Source organism: Pteronotus mesoamericanus, unplaced genomic scaffold, assembly GCF_021234165.1.
Source record: "Pteronotus mesoamericanus isolate MK-2021 breed Mesoamerican mustached bat unplaced genomic scaffold, CSHL_Meso_final contig_164, whole genome shotgun sequence".
Lineage (NCBI taxonomy): Eukaryota > Metazoa > Chordata > Mammalia > Chiroptera > Mormoopidae > Pteronotus > Pteronotus mesoamericanus.
Window position 1 is genome coordinate 7,732,146 of NW_026555065.1, and position 19,032 is coordinate 7,751,177.

The window sequence follows — 19,032 nt, forward strand, 5'->3', positions numbered from 1 at the left end:
TCTCAGAGCCAGAGTCCTAGGCCATGAGTCAGTGAGAAATCCAGAAACATCATGAGTAGTTATGGCTTATCTTTCAGAAATACATGCTAATTCAACTTTGTTAAAATAAGACTGTGTGGCTTGCCCACCCCTTTGTCAAAGTAAATCATTAACATGTATATCACCTTTCCTAGTTTGTAAAGCTCTTTACAGATCCATATTTCATTTTAATTTTCACAACAGCCTTTTTGAGCATTATTATGATTATAATACATATAATATAATACTTTATCATTGTAAAGGCTATGAAATACAGGCCCACAGAAGATAAGTAACTTGCCCGAGGTCTCTTGGCCAAGAGGCAGCAGAGCGAATGGGCTAAGAATGCAAGCTCGGGCCAGCTTGACTCCAATGCCAGTTATCTTAAGAGCTGCCTTTAAAAAGTTTACTCTTTTCTACTCCTGGGTAGAATTACAGCTATTTGCCTCCTAAACACTCTTCAAAATTTGTCTTCAGGAAACCCAATTCCCCCAAAATTTCTGATTGAGAACTAACTGCTGCCCGCTAGTAACATTAGGTTTAGGTAAGTCTTCCCTCTTCCACTGGAGGACCCGGGCTGTCTATGACTGCCGCCATCTCCTTGGGGATGAGTTCTATGGTGAGAAAGGCAGGATCTTGCAACCGCTGGGGAGGTGAGAAGAAAGAGAAAAGGGAAGACCCACCTCATCCCATAGAAAGGAGAAGAAATGGCTGCTGATCGCACACCTGGGGACACAGGTCCCTCTGGCTGAGCACCTCTCACCCAAGCCAGGGTGCGACTTCTTGCTTCAGCCAGGCTGGGGGACAGGGAATTATCGGCAGGCTGACTGCTGAGTGGTATGCTTCAGGGAATAAGTCTTTTTTTTAAATATTTACTCTTTTGAGAGGCATTCTCTGTACCAGGGTTTTAAAATACGTGCTATGGGCACAGTTCCAGTTTGATACTAACTTCCCACTGCAAGTTTTTTTATTATGCTAATGAAAAATTTCCCTGGGCCTCAGTAGATACATCTGTGAAATGAGAAGGACGGTTTTTGCTTCTTTTCCACTTCTGCAGAGTTGGTTCCCATGAACTACTGCATCTTCTACAGAGAAAGGAGTGACACAAATCCAAGCCCTCAGTGTGATCACTGTTGCTGTTTTTCAGGAGAGGAGGAGGAAGAAGGGAATTCCAATATATCTTCTGAGCACTCTATTAAATTTGTCTTTTGTGTGTTCATAGTTTTGTTTGCTTTCTTTTTCTAGAGAAACAGAATTTTGTCTTCATAATAGATATCAAGTAAAAATAAATTAATAAACATAAATATGCCCAGTCCTATCTCCATAGCTAGAAGTTGTGATGAATTTTTTAAACTACTGCCTTCATAGGAGTGTGTTTTTTAATCCTTTCTCCTCAAAAATGTGTTTATTAATTGACTGGTATATTCTTCATTGTACATAATAGATAAAATTTGCATTATATTTGTATAGATTATGGTTGCCCGGTTAAATTCGAACTTCAGATAAACACCCAATTGGTATCTTGTTTTTTATCTGTTAAATCTGGCAACTCTAAAACAGGTGTACCCCCCAATTACTTCTATTGATTATTAATTGTCAGTTAATCAAAAGTGAGGGACTGAGTTCCTGCTGTTGTTGACGTCATGCTTTCTCCCAGACACATTTATGAGAAGTTTTAGCTCCATGCAACTGCGGTCTTAATGATCAGGCAGCTTTCCTGGAAAGATTTTCAAAATCTATTATCAATGTAATCATCATGAAAATATTTGATGAGAACACTGCATCACAGTGTATAATAAATTTAAGTAGAAAAGTCAAAGCAGTGGTATTTTCATCGGGCCTTGGGATGTCAGGAGAAAATAGTTCCACACTCAGCGAATATAGATAGGTCTGTTTTGGGCTGTGTTAAATCCAATTGTGTGGAGGTTCTGAATAATCAGGAGTGACAGCATAAGCACTTTCTCTTCAAAGTGATTTTACAGAAAGCATTATTTCCTAAGGAAGGTACACATATAGCTCTCACAATGCTGAAAGAGCACTAATGTATCCATTTATTGGTGCTGGTGTCATGAGCTGGAGTTGCAAATTGTATTCAGATTTTAAACTCTACTCACTATTGCTGTTGGGCGAAGTGCCCTTCCCATGATCAAGCTGATTTCAAAGAGTTCTGGAACGCTTTTCTAGTTCCCATGTGGGAGAGCCTTCAAGGCTCTTTGCAGAAAGTTCTAACTTCACTTTGCAAAGCCAACTCAAACATAATGAAAAACAATAGTTTAGTTTTCCTCAATAAAAAGGGGAAAAAAGAATTTGAGTTGGGCTATGTAATTTCAGCTTTGCTAAATAGGTCCTTTGGAAAGTTGTGGGGGGAAACAAGTGTGTGATTTTGGTCTTGGCGTACAACTTTGAGACTAACTTTAAAAAAAAAATCTACCATGGATTTTGTAACGGATTTCTTCCCTGTACTATATGTTCTGTAGCTAAGTAATAAGTCTGATGTGGATGCCACATTTTTTTTTCAAAATCTTTGACTTTCCAGAGGAGGGTTAAATAGCTCTCTTAATAACTTGAAAGAAAAAAAATGTAAGGTTTACCACAGTTCTTAGTCACAGGCTAAGTTTTCAAGAGTTTTATGACTTTGAGCCTATGTGGCCTCAAGAATATCCCCCCAAGAAGAATGAAGCAGGAAGAGCTCAAAAGGGCGTACTTCTGACACAGAGATAGTACTGTCTCTGCACTGAGCATGCGTTCATGTTATCATTATGTAGACCTACGTGCCTGATCTTGCTTGGTTCCATTCGTCACCTGCTCTCTGTAAATAATCTTGGAAATATAAAGGGTGCTGAGTCATGAATCCATGTTTTCATACAATCTGTGTCTGTGTCTGTGTTCATTTTGGTGTTGTTTACAAGTCATTCCCCCTCTGACCCTAATGAGTGTGGACAGATAAGTACGTTTTGTGGATGTATTTTCCCTCACCATTAGAAGTTGTGCCTCAGGCAAGCAGGAAGAGTCATTTTCATTAAAAAGTAAACATAGAATCAATGGCCATAGCAAATTAATTGGTCTGTTGTCTGAGTAGGTTGGCATTACTCTCTTGAGCCTTAAATCTTCCCCGCTCTGCCTATAAAGATGATCATCTCCCCTATTTAAAATAAACAATAAGAATCTTCTCTAACCCTGTTTAATTACTATCTATGCTACTTCTTTTTTACTACAGAACCTCTTAAATCAGTAGGCAGAGGTCACTGTCCTCACCATTCACGGTGGCATTACTCTGGGGTGGGTCCAGTGATGCTGCCATGAAAGATGAAGCCTAGCCCTGCCTCAACACCACCACCAGAACAAACTGTGTTCCTGAGTACACTGTGCACAATGTACATTCTGAGAAGCATACACAGGATGCTTTCTTACCTCTGTCATTGTTTCTTCTCTTCTAGGTATCTCAGTAACGAAGAAGACACATACATGTAAGTAATGCATTTTTTTTCTTGTCCCCACGTTTTCTGAAGAGTTGGAATTCGCATATGTCTGGCTGCTGTGACCCTTCAAGTATAAACTAATGTTTCAGCTGTGCTCCATGGTCAACAGAGGTCATACTTTTCTACTTGTAGTGGTTGGAAGTGGTACATTTCCACCTGTTTGTACTGAGTGTGTGTTAAAGAGAGGCTAGATATATTCTGATGAATTCTAGTGACTTAAGCCATTAAGCTGTAGAAGAAAAACATAAAACCTAGCTGGGAGGATCAATTAATTACTTACTGACCATCCTTACTCTGGATCCTTCTTAGAAGACTTACGTTGCTAGGAAATATCACCTTGATTTCTTTTAAACTTTGATCTCCTTTTCCTCACCACTAGTTCACAATATAGGCCGTCTCGTACTTGTGTCTGTGGAGCAGAGATACCGACTGGGAAATAGGTGCTGTTGTTTGACCATGAGTGTGGCCTCCCGGGGCCCTGGTTAATGGCATCGGTAGTTTGATGTGGAAATGTGCGCTGGATTTATACTGTGTACTCACTTGCACTTCTCAGGTTCAACTGCTTTCATCAATTGCCTTCATTCAAACTGTACTCTAAGTTTACAAACTCATGTCAATGTAAAGTGTTGTGATTTGCAATCTGAGCAATGATGTTTGACTGTGCTTTGAACCTCAGGATGAAACTAATACATCATTGATGCAGGCAGTCAACTTTCACTGTACTGGACCAGCATATTTAGACTTTGAATTAATAGTGTCATTAGAATTTGATGACTATTTTAGATCACAGATATGTGCTACCTATGAGATGTGTTTGGCATCCTTCTAAGGCAAGCAGTGGAGACATTTACGGCACAATTTAGGGCTGACAAAGACGTGTCCCCAAATTTTTCCTAATTACACCTTTAAAATGTTTTTATTTCATGTGAAACATTTGGGGGAAAAATCTGTGTAACATCAAAGTAGTTTATCTTGTGCCTTAGTTGATTCTTGAAACCTACTCTTGGGTTTGTCTGTCTGTCTATCTGTATTTGTAGCAAACAAAAAAGCAAAAGAAAAAAGAAAAAAAAATCCCACCAAATCTGATGGTTGCCTGACTTTTAGGGTCCAGTCCTACAGTCTCTCCACGTGGCTCTCCCGTGGGCTTCAATGGAATATTTGAGGAAAGATGAAAAGGTCAGGCCTGTAATGGACACATGATCAGGACAGCACCTCCATCTTTCAACGCACAGTTCCAGTTGGCTGTCCCTCCATCAGGGTAGTCTGTGGCCCTTAGCCTTTTGGGGATTGTTTTGTTGTCGTCGTTGTTGTTGTTCTTGCTGTTGTCGGTGCATAATTGAGCTCATGATGACTGAGAGATTGACAGTACAGGAGACTGAAGTCCTCTGTATATCCGCAGGGCAGGCATGGTACAGAACGCTTCCTTGCACAGCCTTGCCCATGAGCTCGTCCCTGGCCTGGAGGGACCCACTCTAGAGGTGGTAAGTAATTCAGTCTTTCTGCTAGCTCAGTCCTGGGCCTCTCCCAAACAGGGGCGGATGATTGTGCCTACTGTTTATGGTGGTTTGGGGTATGGACTCCTGGCCACCTGGCAATACACAGAAAGCCACTGACTATTTGCATTACAGCTTGGCTCTTGGATAAATGGACAGAAAGTACTAGCTCAATTTCATTGGATGCCAAGGGCCCTCCTCAAGTAATGAGACAGAGACCATAGATTTTTGTTAATATACAGGCTGTCCATCCATAAGGATCTTCAAGGAATTGTCATCCCTGAGAGTAATTTCATTGGTCTATTGCAGAAATAATGACCTGAGGTTGGATTTAAACTCATGGAAGGATTTAGGTGACAGCATGAGAATGGTAGCTAGTGAGGAAAAACCGAATATCCAGTAAGAGGAAATAAGAGTCAGCCTGGCAGTGGAGGCTCGACTAACTCCATCAGCTATTCGCCTGCTTTAAAACAAAATCAGGATATAGCCAGAGTAGGTGGATTTGGATTGCCTTTCTAATGAAGAAAATGAGCAGGGCAATTCTTACACATTAAGCGTAAAATAAATGTAGAAAAACATAAAACAAAGCTCCCCTTATGTAATTCAAATATTAAACTGACAGAAAGATTTAGATCAGAAATCATCTTTGTTTTTTTGGTTGGTGCTTACTTTCATGATTTGGGGAAGGAGACCCAAAATCAAAAGGCCAGTCAGTTTGGGATAAATAGCACCTGAGTAGACAGTGGACACAAAACTTCACACATGCCAAGAAGAAATTGAATGGTCCAAGTTGTATGTTAGTAAAAGTCTTATGCCACTTAAACGTGGAGATTGTTTTTGTCGCCAAACTGAGCGGAAAGCCCATCGTATTTCTGATCTTAGCATCTCTACAGGGCCCACGACTTGTGAGGAGGAAGAAAATCAACCAGTTCTTTCTCTGATAACAGTCACTTAAATGACTTCTTTAGCATCTGTCGGATTTTTCTTGAAAACAGAAATGTCCTAACTTGCCTATAAGTTTTCTTAAGACATTAAATTCCAGCTCCTCTTAAATCATCTTGACATCTGTTCTTCAGAAAGTTTCACTATCAGTGAAGTGTATGAATTCATTTTTGTACTGCCTCACGACTGCCATTTTTAGCCAGGGTTCTGGAAACCTTGGTCCAGGCTTGACTACATCGTCATCGACAGCTGAAGTCACCCCCTATTAGCACTTTCACTCTGGTTTTCCTAACTGCCCTCACAGAGAGATTGTTCAACTTACAAATTAACATGTACAGTTGTAGAATATATTATCAGACCAGAGTGTCAGCTCGCAGGTACACCAGTCAGAGGTGAAAGAACTATAAAATGAACCTGAATAGTTGTGACACCTGATAATATTTTAGGCCACCTTATTATCTGGAAAGCACAGGTGTTGCTTTAAAAAAAATGCTTTTGGGTGAGTTGAGCCAGAAATTCCCAGGAAAGGAAATTTTATTGTAGCTTCAGAAGAATCTATAAGCGTAGTCTTCGGAGAAGTTATTCTCCTGAGTTCCTGAGAAGAAAATAAACACCTTTTGTGTTTGTCATTAACTTTACTTGACCCATGGGGAAGGACAAAGCTTTTGGGTTTCTAGTACAAAGTAATCATGACCAAACTGTTCAAGGAAGTCTTACATTTTTGATGTTCTTCAATTGTTGTCAGGAAATGTTGCTGTTGTGTTTTGGTGTGGGAACATAAAAGGGAGTCATGACTTGTGGGATAGAGACATACTGGAGAAATGTTACACTATGGTACAGATTTCAGTTTAACTTTTGTGGTGATTATATAGCACCTGTATTTGGTTGGACACTTCCAAGATTGTTTTCGCTTTGGTGTTTCACAAGTTTGTTCTGGTCTCTTTCCTGCTGACATAGTACCATGTGGATAAGTATCTTTTTCTTGGAATCAGCTGCTATCTTGGTCTTTCTTATTTGCCAAGGACATCTGGTCATTTGCTGCTGACCTCTTACTTAATCTAATTCTCCTTGGATGACTCTTCACTCACTAACATGTTAGAATATGGCAAATATGGAGGTAAAAATGTGAAAAATTCAACAGATCATCTTAGCTTCTTCCAGCTACTGGGAAGTTTAGCACTGTGGTGTCATAACCTTAGGCATTATATCAGTCAGCCACCACGTCACAGACCAGCAAGATAACTGGTAGGCTTCTGGGTTGCTTCCAGAGGCAACAGACCATTGCTACTTCCTTCTGTTCTCATCTTTGTTTATATTTCTCATTCTTTCTGTTTCAGCCTGTTCTGCTCGCCTTCTTCCACACTCAGAAACAGGCACTAGCAAACATGAAAAAACTGCAGGTTACTCAGGAAGCACTCAGGAAAATGTATCAGCTTCTACACTGTAGTGTCACTCTTCCCCCAAAAATAACAAAATAAAATATGCTTCTGAACCTGCCAAAATATTTTAATTTTAACACAAATTGCATTAAAAGATAATTTAATACATTATGTTTGGTTGTAGCAGACTAATACCTAAAATATAAAATTAAAACACTGTATTATTTATAGAGATGTAGTCCTCAATGGTAAAAAAATATTTTAGAACAAATCAAGATAGCTCTTGGAGAAATAATCCTTTGTATCTGTAAAAAGAAAGAAGTGTTTATTGCAATCATTTAAAGTGGAGTAGGTTAACATATTCTCCTTACCCTAGAGACTTGGCTTTGAATTTGACTTAGATAAAATTAGTTTTGAGGCCTCACCCTCCTCTCCTTAGGCATTTGTTGATATCGCAAAACCAACCCAACAATTTGTCACGATTGTTGTCATTTTACTCAGGAGGTCCAAGAACCAGAATAACCTTATTTTCTAGTGTTCTTTTCCTTTCCTTGAGTCCATTCCTTTTGATTATAGACTCTTAGCAACCCCAGACTTGGGGCTCACCCACGGTATTTTCACAGTCCAGGAAAACTGAAGAACCATTCTTGGCAAAGCTAATGGAAGGGGCTTTGGTTATATAGTTAGTAGGTTGCTGTGACAACCCATGTGACTCATGGCGTGACTCACAGCAATTATAATTTCAATTGCTGGCTGGGTGTCTCATTGAGACAGACTTGAGAAGAAGCCACGCTGAAGTTTTTTTGGTAGGCTTCCATCTAGAGCCTGCCTACCCATTGACAAATGGTCAGGAAAAGAGATAACCTAGTGCTCACCGAGTAGCCAGAGGATTCATTTCTTAGCTTGAGGGCCACTGGCCATCCCAGATATTAAGCTTGCATGAAGAGGGGCTTGCTGGCCAATTAGAAGGCTAACCAATGGACAACCACTTATTTAGGAACTACTGCGTGCTGACAGGTTCTTTGCCTTCAAGGAGCTTATGAACTAGGTTGAAGGTAGGAACTAGGGGTGGGGTGGGGGGTGGGTAGTGGAGAGACATAGTCACAGAAGACAGTCTGAAACACAAATACCAAGTGTACCACTTCCAGAAAATTCACTTCACAACTGGGGAGAGACTGAGCTGGAAGTGTGGGAGAGGAGGAACACATTAGAGAGGCCACTCAGGATTCTGATACTGTGACCCAAGCATACAATAGCAATAAGAAGAAATGGGAAGGTTTAGCCCTGGCTGCTAAAAAAAGATCTCTCCTGCTCATCTTGTCCCATGCTTACCTAGAGAAACACCTCCGTCGTCCCTTCAAAGTCAACTATTCCAAGGCAGTGAAAATCCCCCCGTACTGTCTAGAAACCTTTTGCCTTGTTTAGACTCAGTCTGTGAGGCTAGAGCCAAGTCATCCTGAGTGTAACAGGATTTCTGTTTCATCATATTAAGATATAAATGGACTGCACTTGGCCCTGCTGGTCAGTTCTTCCAATGTAGAAGATTCACATGGTATTAAAACCCACAGTTTATGGTGAGGACCTGTGAATTCCATTAAAAAAAAAAAAAACCAGAATATTTAGCTAAGTGTTTCCATCAGAGCATCCAGTTGGTTCAAGTTTGCTATTAGAAGACCTCAGATTCATGAATTAAACTTGAACAAAAAGTATTTGTGTTCTGTTTCATAACGAGGGTTCAAAAGGGTATACTGGAATGGTGAATGGCTCTTGAAAACCTGTGATCACTAGCAGGGAGAAAATAAAAGTGCCTAACCTACCACGTATGGGTATATACTTAATAGATTTATTATATATTTAATAAAACTCTTAAACATGATTGGTTTGATCTTTAAAGAAGAGCTGGATGTCTAACACTCCAGGCATTTTGTTTAGCGTTTTATGTACTTTACCTCATTCAACCTTTTCATCAGCTCCATGAGCTTTGTACTACTTGCACCCCCATTTTAGATGAGAAAATTTATCTGAGAGATCAGTTACTTAGAGAAGTGAAAAAATTTACAAACTCATCCAGCCGGTACTGGGCAGAGCCAGGACTCAAAATAGAGTACGTTCACTCCTTGCCTACATATAAGTGCCACACCATTATCTCCAATATCAACATTAAGTAATAGTTTTGGAGCATTTACTAAGTGCTAGATGCTTTTCTAAGCACTTTATAAGTGTTAATTTATTTAATCTTTACCACAATCTTGTGCGGTTGGTGATTGCTACTATCCCCACTCTATAGATGAAAAACTAAGAACCAGGGTCCTTCAACTAGCTAGTATGTGGTGGAGCCAGGATTTAAAGCCAATCCACAGAGCCTGAACAGTTTACCAAAGAACTTCGTTCCTTAGGGTGGTCCTTCCATTCTAAAACATAGGAAGACAGGCCAGTGTAACACAGTCATTCTTACAATTGACGCCGGTTTTCTTTGACCACACAACTGTTTTACCTGTAAAGGCTTCTAAACTTGGCGAACCAACTGATTAGAAGAAGGGGGGGCTCTTTCCACTATATGAAAGCATTTATTTAAACAAGGCGATCTACTAGAAACTATGCAGTCAACTTACTTGAAAAATGATCGTTGTTTATCTTTCTAACAATCTAAGCTAATTCATGAAAGAACTGGCATCCATTTAATGTCACTGTTCATACAACTCAACTGATTTCATAATAAAAGAGTAATTCAAAGTGGTCACTTGCGCTTCTAAGATAGTTGTGTTTCCCATACTAACATTAGTGTATGTGTCTTATAGCATGAACCCATTTTCCAGTACAACAAAGCCTTTAATGGATGTTAATGAGATGAATAATAAATTTCTTTATTATTCTTCTGTCAGACCAACTTGATAATTCATTGCCACTAAGAAGTAGTATGATTCAGGATACTGTGGTTTCCCTGAAACCTAACCCAAAACAAATAAAACCATCAAAGCTAAATGAATGCCTAGGGAACTGAAACACATACCAGAAAGGACACATAAGAGAATGAAATAATCTAAGTTTTGAGTATGCTTAACGATACCTGAGTTTAGGACTGGATTTACAGTTATATCAGCTTCCCTCTTCGCAGCCAAAGGAATAAAAACTTAGGAGAAGCAGAGGTGCCAACATGTTTGAAATATGAAGAAAGTTGTTGGTCTCCACTTACTTTATAAGTTACATGAAATTTTTCACACTAGCTTCATCAACTACACTGCAAGGAACTTAGTGTATTTGTAGTCACATGGTCCTTTTGGTATAACTGATATGCATATCTGTACACTATACTGACTAAGGTTTTCATTTCCAAGCTATTCAATTACCCTTTTTCCTTTGACTGCCCAAGATTCCTTCCAGTGGAACATTCTTCACTTCGCCTCCGGGGAAACGTTTTGCCTAGATAGGAGTGATAGCTCTTCCCTTGTTTTACTTTGTTGATCTCCCAGACAGCCACCCTGGCTCCTAATGTCCTAAATAATTAACAGCCACACATAATAATTAGAAGGCGTATTAAAGAGCAGAAAATGCTAGCATGTGCAAGATTGAGGTTTGGATTCAGTGAAAGAGACTTAATCCATAAATCCATTATTTTAAAATTTCTTTCTGGAGGTGAGAGGGAGGAGAGGATGTGGTGATACTCCCGATGCCTGTAATACGGGGATCTAGGGAAGGAAGGCTGGAAAGCAGATATCCCAGCCGGTCCCTGGAAAGAGAGGATAGGGCTGGGAGGCAGAAAGATTTTATTAGCTTAGTATTTCCAACCCCTACTCTGCGCCTAGCCCTGTGTTAGGCAGCACGCACAGTGTAGGAAGTTTAACTCATTCTCCTCCCTCTCCGGTGGTTTAGTCTGCATCCGAGGAAGCGATAGGACAGAGGAACTTCCAGTAACGATAGCCTTGCAGGAAAATGCAGGGCTGTGATTCAAGTCGGTTTGTCTGCGTGAGCTGGGAACACTAGTGGTGAGCTGAGCTTGTCCCAGAAGGGTAGGGATTAGGTGTTTTAAGGTAAGGTCAGTAGAGGGCTTGGAGGATGGGGGTATAGACCTGTCTGACCAGAGTACTTACAAGGAAAAGAGAGAACATGAAGAACAGAGATAAGGTTTTCGCTTTATCTCATAACAAATAAGAAGCCGCAGAATGTGTGTGAAAAAATACAGTGACCTGTAAACAATGCTTTTATTGCCACTGTCATTTATGAACAATATGTTCCATACTTCAGTCCCTTCTCTGAGCTCAGACAAAACTCTTATCTTTAGATAGGAGTTCTTCTCTGGTCTTTCCTCTGATCAACTGTGTATAAAAAGTGTTTATTGAGCAGGTAAGAAAAGGGAAGGCTGATCTGATTATTAAAGAAAAAAAGTATTGCCCTGACCTGGTGGCTCAGTTGTTGGGAGCATCATCCTGTACCCCAAAATGCTGTGGGTTCAATTCCTGGTCAGTACTCATACCTAGGTGGGTACAGGAAGCAACCCTTCAATCTTTCTGTCCCTCACTGATGTCTGTCTCTCTCTCTCCCTCCCTCTCCCTCTCTCCCCCTCTCTCCCCCTCTCTCTCTACCTCCTCCTCTCTTTCTCAAATCAATAAATATATCTTCAGGTGAGGATTAAAGAAAAAAGGAAAAGAGTATTTCACTTTTTCTCTGTCTCCCCAGTTTTAAGGTCTAATTGTAAGACCAGTTTTTCCCATTTCATTAGAATCAGGAGGATGAAATGAGCAGTGAAGCTCAAAAAATATAAGTGCACTTTGAATTGTGTGGCTAATGGTTCTCTTTTATTTCCTTTTATTCGTACTGCTAATTGGCTGGAGGCTCCTGTAATACATTAGGAGTATGTGTCTTTCCAACCCTTTTAAACTCAGCCACACGTAGCTTTATAAAACTTGAAACCCAAATTCCAATCTTGTTCACACCTTAGATAGGCAGAGTAAACTGCAGTGATTATTATTTTTTCATCAAAGAATTATTTCTCTCACATAAGTGAACAATACAGTTAGAGGATAATTATGCTTCCTTTTCTCTTCGTTGGTATTAATTTCCCAAGAATGATTTCATATTGTTTCACTTAAAGAACACTAAGGTCCGTTGGAGGCATTTTTGTTGGCTACATGTTCATAAAAGTCTTCAGTGTATAATGAACCGTATCACGTTAATTTATCTGTCTCTCCTACACCATGTCTTTCTGTGTCGACAAAACTGAAAATTCACTTTCCCTCACCCAGTTGGGGCATCAGGATAATTGATTGTTACCAGTCTGTGCTGTTAGTAGACAGGATAACACCAGTGCCTCTAGAGAACAGGTGAAAACTAAACTCTGTCCCCCGAGGCCAATGAAATAGCTGTTTGGTCCCTTGTGTGAAACTTCCTAATAACTTAACTGGGCAGCCTCTGGGTCCCTGGAGGGTTTCTCCACAAGAGTATTCCCTCTCTTTGTTAAGATTGCTTATTAAAAATGATTTTATAATGAAGTTGCCTCAAATAGCAGCTCTTTTCCTGGTTGTCCTTGAAGCTGTGGTGAAGAATCTTAGAGACAACTGTCTAGGGTTTTCCTCCTTGTTAAAAACTTCTCTCTTACCACTGTTACTCTTGATTTTTAAGGAGACAAAGTCTAAATGACACAAGTCCCAGTCCAGTTGATTATGTCGCTTAAAACCCTGTGCAAGGCATTACTGGTAGTTTAGCTTGTCATTTGGGCTCAGGAGTCCAAATTGATCTACATGGATTGAGGACATTTAAGTCTGCGACAGGAACAAGGCTCTCAGGCTTCCCGGGGAAAGCAGCTACCAAGGAATGTGACTGCTAACTCTGCCCCAGCCTGCCTCAAAACAAGGATTTCCAATTATCTCATCTCTTTGGTCCTGGATTTATCCTGCCTGCAAACTAACTACTTTCCTGACACAAGGGTCTGTCATGAAGAAGAATCAAATAATAAAAAAATGGGTATTGTGTTCTTTGCTATCCATGCACTGTATAAATTCAAAGATTTCTAATAAAGGGAGTCAAGTAAGAGAAAAAAACCAGTGTTTTGTTGTTCATATCATCATCTTGGCTTTGGAGCTTGAAAAGGGTTTCAGTGCGCTGGTATGTTTAACACAAAAAATGACAGAACAGTTGTCGGTGAGACTCATCATTGGAAACATCTGCTTCAGACTTCGTCTACCAGTGGCCAGGCTACTCAGGAAACAACAAACCATATAAAGTTGTTAGTGACAGATTGAGCTTGCAGTGTTTTTTTAACTTAAAGGCTTATCAGGCAGTAAATCTGCAGAGCAGAGTACTCAAGAGGCGGCTTGGCACTCCTTTTGCTTTGCTGTGTGACTATAACAGAACACCAGTGGTAGGGGGACTGTTGTGAACATTTCAGTGGAGAGGTCAGAATTTTTTTAGGGGTGCAAAGAATTATCATGTGTTAAGAACATAACCTGGGCTAAATTCTGATCTCTGAAACCAGGCATGTTAGAAAATACTACCTTGACATTCAGCAGTTCCAGCTCTTCCCTCCCCCAAAGAAAAAGGGGGGGGGGAATCAACCATAGATTGCTCTTGAATTCCACTGTCGGCAGGATCTTCTTGTTCTACCTCCTTAATAACCTTCTAGAGCTTTCCATTGCCTGAGGAGTCGAAACTTCTTAGTACTCAAGGCCCTTCACAATCTGTTCTTTATCTCTCCACTGTTCTTTCCTTGACTTTTCTGTGCTGGCAGTTTTCCCCATTCTCAATGACCAATTCCTAGAAGATTCCATGCACGGGCAAGCCCCAGTGCCTTTCCTTTTCCTGCATCTTGTTTGTCTTGGAATGTCCTTCACCAACTACGCGCCTGTAGAAGTCTCACTGCTCCACTGAAGGCTGATACAAATGGCACCTGCCATGCAAAACCTCCTCCAACCCTTACTTGTCAACTGCTGCAGGTCCTCCACCCCACGTTGTTAAGAGAACAGTACAGAACGCGTATTGTAGAACAGTGGGTGTTTATGTAGCTTTGTCCCACTAGGTACGCTTTCATCATCTTTGTATCCCTTGGGCTTAGTAAAGTGATTGGTATCTACTATGTGCTCATTGAATATCTATAGGTCTCAAAAAAGTATATGTGTTATCTGTGTACATATGCAATTTGGTGACCAGTTTTCTTGCACAGTTGAGTCTAGGGAAAAGTAATAATCTTTCCATTGTTAACAGCTTTAAGGAAGAACAGATTTATTATTTGGAACTATATTATGAGGCTTGTACTATATTAGCTTGGAAGCCAATACTGCATCTCAAAGGGCTTTTTGATGTCTGGCAATGTACGACATGTATTCTCAGCCCTAGATTTAGGATGGATCACTTTAAAGTTTCCTTTAGCAGTTTGTAAGATATAAGTTAGAATCTCATCCAAAAGGTTTAAAAATACTTGTTTATCATTCTAAAGATGAAGAATGTGTTATTTTTCTGAGAGACCTCTTAAATACCGTGTTTGCAATATCAGTACAAGATTTTATAAACCAGATAATGAAACTTAGAGAATAAAATAGAGACATTTTCGGTTACCATTAGCATCTATTTAAACAAAAGAGAAAACTAGGTACTAGAGAAGAGAATTGGCTGATCTTTCCGGGAATGGAGAATATATTCTATCAAGGGAGATAATCTGTATTTGTCTGGTCTATAGAAGAAATGTAATCCTTATACATTAAACAATTTGGGGAGTAGATGTTCTGATAATCCTAGACTCCTTACTGAATTCTAAGGGAAAATCTGGAAAGGTAATGACATTTATTTGTTCCAAGTTGGCACACATGACATGGCCATGTTTGTCTAGTCTGGAATGTACATGTGTTTCCTTAACTTAGCAGGACCAATGATTTCAAAGCTACTGTCCACTTCATAAGTAGCTATTCACAACTGTGGCTTCTGTCTGCTTTTCCATGGAATCCTCTGTCTTTTAGCTCCATGTGCAGTTTTCTCCCTACTTTTGTTTGTAACTTTTTCTTAAGTCAAAACAAGAGGAACAAAATTATCCCCTGCAGTATCAATTCCTTGAGTGGAAACCATGCTTATAAATGAGAGGATGAGATGTGACCCAATAAAAGAATCTATTTTTATTTTAATTTTAATTTATTTCCTGGTGGCCTTTTATGCCTCCTTAGGCGATGACCTAACCAATTCTATCTTCACACTGATTTTTTTCTTTTCAAGGTCAAAAAGCACTGTGGAATTATTGTAATAGGAGAATAAATGTCTTTTGCTTCTAATGCAAAGTCTTTCTCTTCATATGAAATTTAAATCCTAGCTTTCTCAGCTTCACGATAATTCCTCTCTCATTAGGCATTTATTAGCAAGCTGAACGAGAACAGGATGAAGTAAGAAGACGTTTTGGGACTCTGGAGTTGATTTTTGGTGGGAACATCAACTCCCATAGCCTCTCTCACCCCTTTCCTTTCTCAGGTGGGGGTCTTTGATAATGCAGCGAGGGGCGCCATCTTCGTTTTGTGCTGCTGTCTCACACGGGCAAAGCGCAATCAAAGTACAAGCCATCCTAGAAGGCAGGTCCAACTATGGTTTTCAGGTTGAAAATGGAAAAACTGTTACACCATCACACACACCTACACACCCCCATCTCCCTACCACAACCCCCACCCCACGAAAAGAGTCCCAACTGATAGTTCTAAATCAAAGAACTTTCTGTGGCCTGATGTTGTGGAAGTTACCAAATCCTGCATATAACTGAGGTGATTTGAGAGACAGGAAAATGTTCTCAATTTCATTATGGAAGCCACTGGGAGACAGTATCATTTAGAAGAATGTGTTTTTATTGCCCTAAATTGTTTTACCTGAGATTCTATTGATGTGTTTCTCTGAAGTTAGGTTTCTAATGAACAATATGACCAATATGGGTCCCATTCTGACAGACTCTCCTAGTGCTTAAGCTACTTTTTAATGGTCAGTAAGTTCTTACTCATTTTATCCCAGAGTGTCACTTAAGAGGAAGAATTCTAGAGGGTTGGGTTAATAAACCCCTGCAACACAGAAGAGCCGGCTTCCAACATTCTGCCTGTGGCCAAAGGATCTCCATACTGTCCATGATTTGTCTATGTTAATACAATAGTAAAACCTCATCATAAAGTTATATGATCACCATTAAGTGAGTTCCCCATACAATTCTAGATTTAGAAAACATCTGGAACCAACCCTGTCTGCATAAAGGCTAGGCTAGGTCCACCTCACACTGAATAAAGTGAAATTCTACCATATTCTCACCTAAAATTCACCATTATTCTTCATTTGTCACCCCACTAAAGTATCTTTAAATAAATGGCTATCGTAGATTGGGTACCCTGAGACTCTGAGATTTGTACACAGAAAGTTGATTGGTGGGCTCTCTTAGGAACAACACCTACCAGGGATGAAGGAAGCTAGACTGGGCAGAAGGAGAAATGGAAGTTATCAGTTGCAGCCAGAGTTCAGCAGATGCCGCAGAGAGATCAGAAACAGAGACAATTCTGGAGAGATGTCCCAAATCAAGGCAGGGGGCTGGATATTTTGCCCTGTATCAGCTAGCCACTGGGTACCAGCTGCCACCTGGGAGGGGCACAGTCTGCGACAGTACAGCTCCTTTGGGCTCAGGGCAAGTCTCGGGTGTGAGCCATTGGTAGTCAGCACACCAGGTCCCAGGGGAACACGGGCCTCAGTCCCGAAGGGAGGGCTGTTGGGGGCGCACCACAGCAGCACTATAGGGGGCCACAGTGGCCACTAAATTTAACTTTTGTGAAAAACATGGTTCCTTTATTTGAAACGACACACATTTTATTGCTTAGGTAGGATTTAAACTAATAAAATATATGCTTGGCCTCAGCACTGTGGTATACCAGAATTGCAAATGCTGAAGAAAAAAAAAAATTCTGTTGAATAAGGCTCTTCGTTAGAATTTCTCGTCTTGGATATGTGTATTATAAATCATATGTGTGTGCAGTTCCATATAATGTTTTATTTTTCCACACATGGACATTCCAGAGAGTTAACACATTTTTCTCAATTAAAAATAAATAAATAACACACTTCCTACTCTTTGGGCTCATTTCAGATGTATTCGTATAGAAACAAAGAGAATGCTTGCAAAAGGAACTAGTTATACATGTTACATGTTACTTTTCAGATTTTGACAGTCTGCTACTGCCTTGTAATTGAGATACAATATCTGAAATATTTTTCAGGGTTTATTTACGTGCATAATGTTTCCCTTTTTAGTGGTTTATGGGACTCCATCCTTATTTTGCCTATTAGCAATTACTTGCAAATGAACTTGGAATTAAGTTGGAGATTAGTGGTGCCTCTCCAAGATGAGAGTCGTCCTGAGCCAATAATCCCTTCCCCCAATGGCTGTCGCAGAAAAAAAAGCTTCTCAGTAGTAATTAGTGATAACATACAGAATGCATTTTAGCTTTATCTCTCAAAGTCTTGACGCAACCTGCGATTTTGTGAAATTTGACTTCAATTTTACTTCTAAAAATGAGAAATCCCACATGAGAAAATCAATCCAAACTGTCTTCATAAAATATGCATTATAAGGAGAGAAAGAGCTAAGTGTTTTTGACTCTTTCTTTCTTGGTTCAAAGTGTATTTCCCCAACATTCTAAAGGCCAAAGTTTTTCTTCATGTGTTTCTGAGATTTTCACAGTTCAGAACACCCCTCTTCCCCCCGGAACCAGCAGCTCGAGACACCTTGCAGGGCTGAACACGAGCTTTCCAGTTTCACAGATGCTGACGGTTCAGCCAAATACCTGAACCTGTAGCGCTCAGATAGAGTCAGGGTTTATCTAAATGGAATTCAATCTTCATGGCTTTTCCAGGGTTTAGTTTCTGTGCCTCTGCCTTGGAAAAGAGGGGCCCCTTTCAGATTGATAGTGAAGTTAATTCAGATTGTTCTTTCCCTTATTCAAAGAGAATTAATAGACTAGAGAAACCCTTTACCTGGCCTAAAAGCTTCCATGGCTCCAACAGCTCCTACCTGGGAAAATCCCCAGCCATTATTTTGGAGGTGCCTGTGTCTGAACCCTAGTGAAAGGAATTCTGAAGCTGCCCATTGCCATCAATATCTTGATCAGTCTGCCCTGGTTATTACCATAATAATTACAAGGTCCTGCCAGATAGCAGCTTTTCAAGTGGCAAAATCATTGGGAGGACAGTAACTCCTGTAACTCACTCTTGGGAGAGGAATTCCATGTATGCTGTATCAAGTAACCCATCTAAATTTGCCATTTCACAGAATACGTCTGACCCAACCTGTCCAATTGCAGGTATTGTGCAACCACTCTTCTTTACATATGCTGATAGATAATGCAAATTAGAATGATTTTTTTTTTTTTAATATAAAGGTAGCTAATCAGCTGACATGTAAAGTGATTGCTATTTTCAATGGACAGGATGAATTTGCTTCTTAATTTTTTCCTGAAAAAAAAAATCTCTGTATTTTTTCTTTTCTTTTCTTTTTTTTTTTTTTTGCCAGAATTTCAGTGAGTGATTCACATTACTGTCAATTATACGCCCTTATTATGTATTACAGCCACCAGGCAGCTGTCCAGGAAAACACAAGTCTGAAAATGCTTCTGTTTTAAGAAAACTGAATTCATCGTTGCTCCTCCTGTGGGCATGTGCGGCAGGCAGGAAGCCTCACTTTCCTGCCAGGGAAAGGGATAAGGCCTTACCTACTTTATCTGGATTAAATAG

General features: G+C 40.0%; 1 protein-coding gene across 3 annotated transcripts in view; it reads left to right on the forward strand.

Moving 5' to 3' along the window:
- Positions 1-19,032, forward strand: part of RORA (RAR related orphan receptor A) — a 697,868-nt gene that overhangs the window by 516,722 nt on the left and 162,114 nt on the right. For all 3 annotated transcript variants that reach the window (XM_054565336.1, XM_054565335.1, XM_054565337.1), the window contains one exon: positions 3,456-3,485. In XM_054565336.1, the coding sequence (XP_054421311.1) occupies positions 3,456-3,485 (30 nt within the window). The remainder of the gene's footprint in view (positions 1-3,455; positions 3,486-19,032) is intronic.